General features: G+C 37.5%; 1 protein-coding gene across 4 annotated transcripts in view; it reads right to left on the bottom strand.

The window, feature by feature from the left end:
• Positions 1 to 12,067, bottom strand: part of JAK2 (Janus kinase 2) — an 89,124-nt gene that overhangs the window by 13,433 nt on the left and 63,624 nt on the right. For all 4 annotated transcript variants that reach the window (XM_036403083.2, XM_036403082.2, XM_036403084.2 and 1 more), the window contains 8 exons: positions 11,662 to 11,749; positions 9,564 to 9,691; positions 8,658 to 8,796; positions 7,229 to 7,380; positions 6,074 to 6,224; positions 5,684 to 5,820; positions 4,273 to 4,462; positions 3,635 to 3,759 (listed from right to left, as the gene is read on the bottom strand). In XM_036403083.2, the coding sequence (XP_036258976.1) occupies positions 3,635 to 3,759; positions 4,273 to 4,462; positions 5,684 to 5,820; positions 6,074 to 6,224; positions 7,229 to 7,380; positions 8,658 to 8,796; positions 9,564 to 9,691; positions 11,662 to 11,749 (1,110 nt within the window). The remainder of the gene's footprint in view (positions 1 to 3,634; positions 3,760 to 4,272; positions 4,463 to 5,683; positions 5,821 to 6,073; positions 6,225 to 7,228; positions 7,381 to 8,657; positions 8,797 to 9,563; positions 9,692 to 11,661; positions 11,750 to 12,067) is intronic.

Genomic DNA, 12,067 nt, shown 5'->3' with positions numbered 1-12,067 from the left:
CAGATTGTACAGCAAAACACTCCAAAGCAAGGTACATACACTGTAACTCTTAGATTCCACTTTTCTTAGAAGTGAAAACATTTCTTTAAGAGCAAGCTCTATGTGGATTTCCTACATTTTCATACATTGTCCCCATGTCATTATCAAAACTGGATGTTTTCCCGCTTTAGTATCTGCAGGATGCATATTTTATCTCCCTTTCTCTTGGCTGGTGCTTGGTACTTAGGAAGGAATAGTCTCATCTGCTATTTCAATTTCTCACCGTCCTGAAGACCTGTAATATTTTCAAAGTTCTTTCATGTATGTATATGTACACACACACTAAGGTCCTTTTTCTTTGTAGTTTCTGAATACAGTTCCTTTCCCAAAGATTTCTACCATATTTGCACAGCCATCAAGGGTCAAAATCTACCTTCCAGTCCTCCCAATGAAGGCCTCAGACCAGGGTCCTGAGACATGATGCCACTGTTATTTCATCAAGCTTTGAATGAAAGCCTGAGGACTTCTACACGTTTGCAGCTTCTTATGAGAGTGCACAAGGCCAGCACCTTGAGGTCACAGGCTGAGATGGACACAGAATAAAACAGCTAACTGTTTTATTAATAATTTATTTTATTTATAAAGCAGCCTTTGTGTACTCAAAAATCCATGTTGCGTCTTACTTCCATGAAAGATTTGGTCACCACCCTCATAGGTGGTGCTGTTTTTTAAGATTCTTCCAGGTCTCTGGTTGAACAAAGATTGTTCATAATGACTTACCAGCATAAAAACGTAATTTTGTTGCAGAAGTAAGTGTGAGATAATTTCTTAGGCCTGTAACCAGAGAATGACTTCTTGTTTTGGAGACACAGATCAGAGAGCTCTTCAACCCTCTGAAGTGGGCGGTCACCTATTCAATCCTTTCTCTCTCCAAAGACACTTGCCATGGACTTGCTAACTTTTTTTGTTTTCCCACATTCCACACTGTTTGCCCATGATTGAGCTTCTCCCAGAGACTACCCACATTGTTGTGCTTCAGTGAAGCACATGAATAGGTGAGATAAGCTGTTAAGGGTGCAGCATTCCTCATACATGCAAGAGGTTCAGCAGCTAAAAGGTTAGTCCAGTTTCAAGCAGGGAACCAGCAAGCTCTTTTCACCATGAGAAAGTTTGAATCTCAGGAAAAGGTCTTGGCTCTGGCAGAGATTCTCCCCTGATTGTCAGACCTTTTCTGCAGATATTGCAGAAGCTAAGTCTTAGGACCTTAGGATCTTAAGGTGGCAGGGCACAATTACCAGACATAAGAATATTTGTGGACAACATACTCTAATAAACACCCTCATCCATCATAGTGTGATGAGGAACTTGACAGAAGATCTCACCAAGCCACTCTCCATCATCTGTCATCAGTCCAGGTACACTGGGGATGTCCCAGATGACTGAAAGGTGGCCAGTGGGACACCCATCCAAAAAAGGCCAGAAGAAGGATCTGGGAAACAAAAAGGGCCAAAAGACAGATCTGGGAAACTACAGGGCAGTCAGCTCAGCTCAGTGCTGGGCAAGGTTATGGAACAGATCATCTTGAGTGCCACCACACGGCACCTACAGGATGGCCAAGGGCTCAGACCCAGCCAGGATTTAGGAGGGGCAGGTCCTGCCTGGCCAACCTGATCTCCTTTTATGACCAGGTGACCTGCCTGGTGGATGCAGGAAAGGCTGTGGATGTTGGGATGTTGTCTACCTGGATTTCAGCAAGGCCATTGACACTGTCTCCCACAGCACACTGCTAGAAAAGCTGGCAGCCCACGGCTTGGACAGGAGCACTCTGTGCTGAGTTCAGAACTGGCTGGATGGCTGGGCCCAGAGGGTGGAGGTGAACGGTGCCACATCCAGTGGGTGGCTGGTCACCAGTGGTGTCCCCCAGGGATTTGTGTTGGGCCCTGTCCTGTTTAATGCCTTCACTGATGCTCTGGATGAGGGGATCGAATATATCCTCAGTAAATTCATGGACAACACCAGGTAGGGTGGGAGTTTTGATCTGCTGGAGTATAGTGGGGCTCTGCAGGAGGACCTGGACATGCTGGATCAATGGGCTGAATGCAGCAGTATGAGGTTCAACAAGACCAAGTGCCAGGTCTTGCACTTTGGCCACAACAAGCCCAGGCAGAGCTCCAGGCTGGGGACAGAGTGGCTGGGCAGTGGTCAGGCAGAAAGGAACCTGGGGATACTGACTGACAGCTGCTGAACATGAGCCAGCAGTGCCCAGGTGGCCAAGAAGGCCAATGGCATCCTGGCCTGTGCCAGCAATGGTGTGGCCAGCAGGAGCAGGGCAGGGATTGTCCCCCTGTACTCAGCACTGGTGAGGCTGCACCTCAAATCCTGTGTCCAGTTCCTGGCCTCTGAATTTAGGAAGGACATTGAGGTGCTGGAGCATGTCCAGAGAAGGGCAATGAAGCTGGTGAAGGTTCTGGAGCACAAGTCCTGTGAGGAGCAGTTGAGGGAGCTGAGGTTGTTTAGCCTGAACAAAAGGAGGGTCAGTGGGGACTTCATCCCTCTCTACAGCTCCCTAAAAAGAGGCTGTAGCCAGATGAGGGTTAGGCTCTTTTCCCAGGCAACCAGCAATAGGATCAGAGGACACAACTGCAGCTGGGGAGGTTTTGGTTGGACATTAAGAAGAAATTGTTTACAGAAAGGATGATTGGGAATTGGAATGGGCTGTTCAGGAGGATAATTGGGAATTGGAATGGGCTGTGGGGGAGTTACTGTCCATGAAAGTCTTTAAGGAAAGATTGCATGTGCCATGGCCTGAATGACTGTTCATTCATAGGTTGGACTCAATGATCTCAAATGCCTTTTCCAGCGTAGTTGATTCTGTGATTATGCAATCCTATGTAACCTACTGCTTCCATGTCTTTGATGTAGGTATTGAGAAAAGAAATTTAAAAATATTTCTGGTACATGTCTTGAGGGGGTATGGTTATATCTTTTGTCTCTCTCCTCCTCACTCCCATTTATTTTTCTTTTCTCAAATTTCTAAATATGCAATGAAATCTCAGGTGTCTCTAGTTTCTAATATCTAAAACATAATTACAGAATAAAACTAGGGAAGGTATAAGCCCTCTTTATAAGGAAAATGAGATCACAAGAAAGATCAGATGTTTGTACCACTTTTCAGGATTTTATGAATTAGGTTTGGTACCAAATAATTTATTACAGGTTTGGGTACTTCTAAGGCCTCTAGTTCTGCATACAGAAGTCATGTATCTTTGCTCTTACAGTTTAAAGTAAATTGTTTAAACATACACATGTTGTTATGCTGTTTTTATAGCTGAATGTCAAATTTCTGAAAATTCCATTATAGAATGTTTTGCCTGAGTGAGTATATTAACTCCTACAATACTTTAGGGAGTCACCTTAGGGAGAAAAGTGAGTATATTCTGCCTCAGTCAGCAGATAGACCAGTCTCAGCATCCTGTATTGAGATACCCAGAAGTTTTTCCAGGTCTTGATTACATTGCTACTTTTTCTGAGGGTTATGTGGTGCTAGCAGCCCAACCACATTATAGAAGATACACCAAAATAACCAGTTATTGTTGGATGGAAAAAGGAGAAAAAACTTCATTAAAAAAAATATATATAATTTGAAATGTCCTACCTTGCATATCTGAGATGCATACAGCAAAAGCTTCTTGTGGTCCAGCCTCTCCTTGTGTTTCTGCAGATAATCTCGTAAACTTCCATATGGTAAGTATTCCATAATTAATCTTAGATTCCTCCGTCCTTTTACAGCAATAACAAAAAGTACAAATGTAATTTTTTATGTAATTTTCCAAAGATGAGTTTTTTTAATAGAAGCGTTTCAATTCCTCTATCAGTAGCTATAATATAAAATGGACTTAATACAAAAATATTAATTTATGATCTATACATCACTATGCAATGTTTCATATCCTAATTAACTGCATTTCCTCAAAAAATGCCACTTATTGAAACTCAACAACAATGTGGATATGCTTCGAAAATTAATATATCACTAATCAATATCATCTCATCAATACTTCATCTACTATTGCTAAGGCAAAGTAGAAGTCTGTATGTCTGTGTTGTCAAGATGAAACTCAGAATGGTAAGTGACATCAACTTGTTACTAATGTTATCATCTTTCAAAAAACTTCCTTTGTTTTGTACTCTCTCAGTCCTGGAAAATTTAAGACAAATGAGTGACTGTCATAAACACTTACCTCTCTGAACTTCTCAGTATGCATATTTAGGTGTATTCAATATAGCACATACCTGCACTGTAGCATACTCCTTTGTATTTAACGATGTTATCATGCTGCAGTGATTTAAGTATTTCAATTTCTCTTTCAAAATCCCTAAGATGCTCTTCTGTGCTATGTTGCAGCTTTTTCACAGCAACCACCTCCCCAGTATTATCCTGCAGCGGGTCATACCGGCACATCTCAACACTGCCAAAATTTCCCTAGGTCACAAATGGAAACACTTGGGAGTTAAAAACAAGTCCACATCATTCACTCTTTGCGTTTCCTAGAGTACATGTTTGCTCATGTAGAGTGTAGTTTTTGTTCAGTGCTCACAGTACTAAGCATTAAGGTTATGTGATTAATTATTTAAGTGAAAGGCCACAAAACTTCCCTGAGAGGAAAAGTGCAGGACTGAGGCTAACAGTTGAAAAGAAATATATTCCATGAAAGGAAGCAAACAGAACAAGAAACGAGGACAAGGAAAGAGGGTGATGTCCATCTATTTTCTCTCCTTTCACAAATTTCCACTTCCACTGGACTAATACTTTTCCTGCATTTGCATAAATGCCTTTGTCTTGCTTCTTAATTCTGCTCTTTTTAATTTTGGCTCCTTTCCAATTTGTTTCAATGTTCTGGTTTTGTCTCTTTCTTCATTTATATTGTCTTTTGTCTTCCTTTATGCAGCCATCACCTACCACTCTGCTGTTCTCCCTATGCTATGCTATCACAGTGAACAACTATCTGCAAACAGAAATACTTGTGCTACTTCACTTTCAGGCTGCTTCTGTACTTGAAGCCAAAAGAATACTGGTAAAAACCAAATAAAACAGCAAAGAACCATTCTAGAAAAATAGTACTTGGTGAAGATCTGCCAGCTGCACTTGGTCATCTGTCTAGGTCTGCTTTCACACAGCCAGGCTGCAATGACTTGCAAAACTAGTAACCAAATGCTGATTTCTAAGACCAAAAGTTCAAGGCCTACATGTATCTTGAAGACATATATCTTCCTTTTGAATGTAGAGGCTGTATATTCAGATTTCTCAGAATATGCATGCAAAAAACCACCAATCCTACTAGTTCTGCACAAGAATGCTCCAGAGTTTTGTTAACTGAATATCTAGTGCATGTGTGTATCTATCTATCTACCTACCCATCTATCTATCCATCTATCATTTATGTCAGGCAGCTCTGCATTACTTAAAAGTACTTAGCCTTTTGGTGTGACTGGATTCATTGTGGACGTTAGCTAATTTTCTTCTAAGAATACTGTGAAAGTGAAAAAAGAGCTAGAAGGAACTGCACATGTTGCTCAGATATGACTGAAATTATTAACTTCTAAAACAGAAATTTCACTGCCAATAATGTATATGGGGTCATCAAAGGATAACTGAAAACCATAGTTATTTCCTAAACTATTACAAAATTTTGAAACATCTTACCTTGCCAAGTTGCTGTAAAAACTTAAGATGTCTTTCTTCAAATTGTGTTGGGTCCCGATCTTCAAAAGCACCAGAAAATCCAAGTGCTCCAATTCTCATATTTGGCAACATATCACTTTCTGTCAATAGCTCATAATCTGAAAGGTAGAAGGAAGAAGGGAAGAAAGGGAACAGAGTAGTTAACAAGAAAAGGAAGAACCTTATTACAGTCATGGCCTGTTCTACTTTTGTTAGGCATACTTCAAGCTCAGTAGAATATTGAGAGCCACCTTTATTTCCATGCAGTAATTTGCAGTCAAATACAATGATGTATTGCAAAAAACATACTAAAAAGAAAGTGAACCAATAGGAAACAGGAGTTGTTTTGATCCTATTATATCGCAAACTCACCTGGAGTGAACAAACTGTTCAGATCACGTATAATTGCTCTAAAAGAAGGCCTGAAATCTGGCTCATAATCCATGCAGTTGTTGATGAGGTTTGCAAGTTCTGTCCAATTGGGGGCAGGAAGCTGGTGCCTATCTTCATAAAACTGTAGTTTCTGGAATTAAACAGGTAAGTCATTTTACATTTTACAACCATGAAGAGTTGCAGAAGCCTTAACATTCTCCTAAGAGTAGCCAAAAATTACAGCTCTAAACCTAGACTTGTTAAATCACCAAATGTCCATCCCACCAATGTTAATCTAAGGCAAGGCTGGTATAATTTATAGTGATCAGTTCAGAAATTAGTGGTAGAAGATAAGAGGATAGAGAACGATGAGAAAAATAGTGTCTCCTTTATTGGCAATTTCATAAATCCTCAGATGGGTAGGTCCAGCAGAAAATTCTACTGACCTGTGAACTGGCTGCACTGACAGTTGTGAAAAGCTTTGTGAGCATTATGAAAGAATGTAGGGCAACTTCTGAAATACTTAGATATCTATAAGCTAGGTCTAGGTAACCTTGGAGATATTGTAAGAGCTGATTACAATACCTGAGAAATCAAATCAGGCTTTATGGGAAGGTTACAGTACCTTTACAAAAGTAATTCTATTAGTACTTTTGTGGCATAGTGAAGTATTCTTTTTGCTTGCAACGAAAGAAGCAAATACATATTAATTAGTTTTTTTATGGAATATGTTTCTCCTCCATCTCCTGCCCCTACCTGAGATAAAAGTTAACATTACTCATTTAGCTAAAATAGTAGAATTGTTGCAACACACAAAGTACTGCTGTATTTAAGATGTTCAATTACAAGAATGCTAATTAAAATCCATGCACACTTGTTATGAGTACTTTTCTGTTTAAAGTGAAACACTGCTGCAACAAAGCAACAAAAATATGAACTAGATAATACTGACAATTGTCCCCGTAAAAATCAAAATAAACAACATAAAAACAAACTTCAAATCATCTCTTCTGGTTATTACCTACAAGCAAATATGTCTTTTTCCTACAGTGGTCATAGGCCACACCACTTTACATTCATATGGTTACAACAGTAGATGTTCTAAATTAGAAGTGTTCAAAGAAATGCTATGACTGCAGACCCAGTAATACTTACTCTTGAAGAATCTAGTGCACTCAGGGGTTTGTCTCCTCCACTGCAGATTTCCCACAAAGTGGTACCAAAACTCCATTTGTCTGTGGCTAGGCTTAGTTGTTTGGGATTCTCAATACATTCAGGAGGAACCCAGGGTATTCTCTCAAGAAGGACTGTGCAATCACACAAAGAAAACTTGTTAAGATAAATAATGATACCATAAAATTCCCTAACATTTTGATTTGGTAAAAATTACTTTAATACAGACAGGTATTTCATTGCAATGTACTAATAATATTTTTCCAAGTATTTGTTTCCACAAAGAAAATCAAATTATGGAATATGGACAAAAATTAAAATAATATTTGTGAATCAAAGAGGGAGATCCATTTGTTTTACTGTAAAATAAGCCTAAAAGTATAAAATTGCCTTAATATAATTTCCATGTTACATTTGTTCTGTGATTTCTCTATTTCTCCAATCTTACCAAGACTCAACAGCTATCACAAACAACTAAGACATCAATGAATAAAAGATACTTTGCTAGTGGTTGGCATATTATGGCACAGCAAAAGGCACCATAAAAAGGAATTTTACACTATGTGATTTTTAAGCTATTGCTACTGACTGTAGTAACAAGTTAAAATATGGGATTGTACTGATTTGGATTAAGAGCTCCTTAAAATGAGATCTCATAAGAATAATGTAAGCTTCATATTAAAACAGGGAGAATTTAAATAGTTTACTGGCAAATAATGACACTGCACTATATACAAGCTGTTAGATACATTACTTCTTTAGACATCAATAAAAAGTACCAAGTAAGAAGTGTTTTCATTAAAAAGAAAGACCATAAAAGCAATAGTAAGGTTACTTCCATTCCATTAGCATAACAACCTTGCACACATTTTCCATTTAGCTAATTATGCTGTTTGTAAAGCATTGGAACAGTCTTAAGAGTGGATGATAACCCAGTATTTTTAACATCATCAACCAGCTCTAGGTATTCACAAAGAAATGCAATGAAGATGATTTTTAACTGCCAGTCAGCATTTTCAAAAGTGCATTTGGTTTCAGTTCTGAAAGTTCTTGATCAATTACAAGACACTAAGTTCAGCAGCTATCTGCAAATGTAAGAGACTATATTGTATATTTACAATAAAATATAACAATACTACTACCAATGAAACATGGGTTGAAAATGAGAACAGCAGGGAAAAAAGCTCACACAATGGAGAACTGTGGCCTTATTTCCTGTAGCTGTTTGCTAATTTAAAAGGTACACTCAAAACTGCTTGGCTAAGACTGTAGCGATAATTATAAAATTACACACAGATCAAGGAACTTACTATGACAGAATTAGATTAGATGGTGGTCAAAAAAAACCCCACCCTTAAACTTATTTTTCAAGTCAGAAGCATTGAACAAGAAAGTTGATGCAAAGACTTACTATCTCTTGGCAAAACTGTAATACTGATGCCAGGATCACTTAGCTTTATAAATGGGAGGTTTCCAGACTTCCTGTCTTCCTCTCTGATAAGCAAGATATTTTTTGCACAGACATTCCCATGAACAAGGCCTTTGTCCTCCTATAAACAGAAATACATCTTTTACAAACTGCCCAAAAGTCTTACTGTTGAAGAGATATTTAAAAACAAATACTGTACAGCATGAGGGAAACATCAGCAAATAAAATAATGATCACAGATTAAGTTGACCAAACTCCTGATACTCCACCAGTTTCTCTCAAACTTACAGTTTTCAGCCAATTTTTGTTATTTGCCTAAAGTCTGAAACAATTTGACATTTTTGAACTCAGAAGAATGCTCATCCATCCACTTAAAATTAATATAAGAATATTTAAATATTGTTAAAGGAAAGACTTTTCTAGTAACATATCCTGTCTTGAATAATGGCCTTTATATGTAACTGGAAAGACTGTAAGGTTGAGACCTAATGCCCAAGAAGAATGCACTAGCAGAGTGAACAGTACAGTGTTTTCCTCTCCCAGTGGTTAAGTATTAACACTACCAGGAAATAGTTTATGTTCAGCATCGTAAGCTGAGGTGGGAAGCCCAGAAAGGACTGATTTGTGGGGGTGGTGGGGGGAAAGCACTACTGCAAATGTGTTTATATTTCATGCTAAAACATAAAGCATTAAAAAAGAATGGACATTCAACTACACTTTGTTCAAGATACAAAGTCTGTCTCTGGATATCTACTAAATAGCTGGTATATGGCCAATCCATTATCAAAACCCTCCAGAGTTTTAAGAATTCAGGTAATAGCTCAGCCTTTCTACACACATTAGTCAGAATCACTTGAATTCTGCAATTAACAAAACTGAACCACTTACCAGAAAATGCATGGCTAATGCCAACTGTTTGGCTACTTCCAGCTTCCACAAAATGTTGATAACATTTTTGTTCTTTTTCAAGTATGTGTCCAAGGATCCAAATTTTACATATTCTTGTACAAGGATGTCTGATTCATAATGATAAAAAGAGTAACAATTAAAACCAACAACAAATAATAAAATTTCAGAGCAGATTAATGACTTTAATAGTACACTTCTTTTGATACCTTGTTGGTGATCTAACTATAAATTTCAACTTCTGTGGTATCTGAGTACTGCCATGAATACTGTATGTTCTTTATACTTTTTCAGAGTGTGGAAGTTCACCTAATTTCTTTTTACTAGATTTAATCTTTTAGGGTTAATTATTTAGATTTAATCTTTTACAGATTAGGTTAAAATCCAGTGAGCATCTTTCCACCCTCACCTGAAAGGCACAATAATGTAACTGTTGATGAAGCATAGTAGTGTACAGCACTATCAATGTGGTGAGCTGAATAACATTCAAGTCATTCACTTCATAGTTGTTTACTATCTATATTCTTACTGGAAAATGCAATGCTTTATTGACAAAAGATGCTTTGCTTGAAAACAGACAAGTATTTTCCCTAAAATTGTGCATATGTGTATGACATATGCCTTCATGCAGCCATCTAGCAAATTACGGCAGAAGCAAGAACTGCCATCTTCATCACTTTCAACACAACAATTTCAAATCACATGACTGAATCCTTGCCCTCAGCTGCAAGATGCTCACATTGAAGCTACTAGTATTATCTCACTGTAACAAAAAACCACAGATTTTTTTAACAAATTCATTTTAGAGACAGCAAATACTTTTTTTTTTGCAATTATGTGAAACAATTTTTATCGAATTTGTACATCAAGTGTGTAAACCGCTGAATCAATAAACAGCCTTAAAACTGTAGTAAGTCTCTTACCTTCAGAAAGAGAATCATTCCTAGAGGACAGCTATGATCTAAAGGTGAAATATGTAATCATATACCTCTTGCTTTTCAATTATTTCTCTTCAATTATAAACTTGATCTAACTGAAATTTTATATATTGTCCCTATATGTGTGTGTGGTAAAATGAATAAAATACAAAAAACCCATGTGGTTGTCTTGGCCAAACATAATGCTGTGCCTTTTCCAGCCTTCTATGAGAGGTAATTTCTGATTACAGAGGTAAATTCTGATTACTGAATCCACCGTCTCTTTTGGAAATTCTTTCTCCCTAATGAATGTAACCACCTACCTAATATGCCCATACAATTATAAAATGCTTCCTTTCATACAAATTTCTAATCACAGAAAATAAATGGTTTTGGGCAAACTGACGTTTCAGCCCAAAGACTGAATGAAGAAGAAAAAATGTCAAAGTGAGATCCAGCAGTCATATTTGAAGACAAATTAGCACATGGCAACCATCCAAAATTAAGATTTCATTTCAAGATGGTATAAATGTATTTCAGGTGTTCTTAAAAAAACTTATTAATACATAGTCACAAAGCTGTAAGCTAAACTGGAAAGACATTAAACTTTTGCAGACAACGCAAACATTTTACTGCTGCTAAAATTTTGTAGTGTGTTTGCTCAATTACCAGGACCTCAGAATGGGATCTCTAAACCAAACTTCTCAAAGTTATATTTGTGCTCATAAAGTCAGCACAGGTGGTAAAGGGCAGCAATGTCTGTTTCTAATCACAGTTAATGAAGATTTTTCTGGGTAGCAGAGTACCTCCCTTTCTAGCTAACCACAGCTGATATAATGTAAGGATGCAATTTTTCTGGCCACTTCATTCCAGAGGCACAGCAAAACTCATCTCAGACAGAACAGACATGACTGAGTCATCTACAGAGGTTACTATTCACACTGACTGTACTTTAAACAATTTTCCCTTTTCTTTGTTTTTACTATTAACTAGCGCTCAGATACCAAGGCTAATACTGCAGCAGCATGAACATGTATTAGCTGTCCAGCTGGTGTTGAACTTCTGCTGTTTTGTTTGCTTTTTCTCTGGTTTTATCAAAAAAAATGTCAAACTCTAATAGAGACGTATAAAAATTGGTAAAAAAATAATTAATTTCTACTTACTCTCTTCTCCACAAACACAGACTCCATAATTTAACACCAAGTGTTTGTAAGAAAGCTGGCTCATCATACTTGCTGCTTCAAAAAAGGACTTTTTGGAAGGAGAGGGAGAGATTGAGAAAGAAAATACATCAGTAAAAACAAAGCCCCAAAGTTCTAATAAATTTACTAAAACAATTTTTTAAAAACATTTCAACTATCTCTTTGCAAAGACCCTATGTAACATATTTTATATTGTTGTTGGTTTGTGTTTGGCAACTGTTTCTTGTTTGGTTTGTTTTTGCTTCAGTGTTTTTGTCGTGGAGTTTTTTTCCTAATTTTCTTTTTTAAAATAACTGGTAGTACACATTCCAGATAGGTTAACAACCTCTTTTTCTCTGCTGGCAAGTGTATCTCAACATTTTTAAAA

This window comes from Molothrus ater, chromosome Z (genome assembly GCF_012460135.2).
Source record: "Molothrus ater isolate BHLD 08-10-18 breed brown headed cowbird chromosome Z, BPBGC_Mater_1.1, whole genome shotgun sequence".
NCBI classification, from domain to species: Eukaryota; Metazoa; Chordata; class Aves; order Passeriformes; family Icteridae; genus Molothrus; species Molothrus ater.
This window is presented reverse-complemented; position numbering and strand designations above follow the sequence as displayed.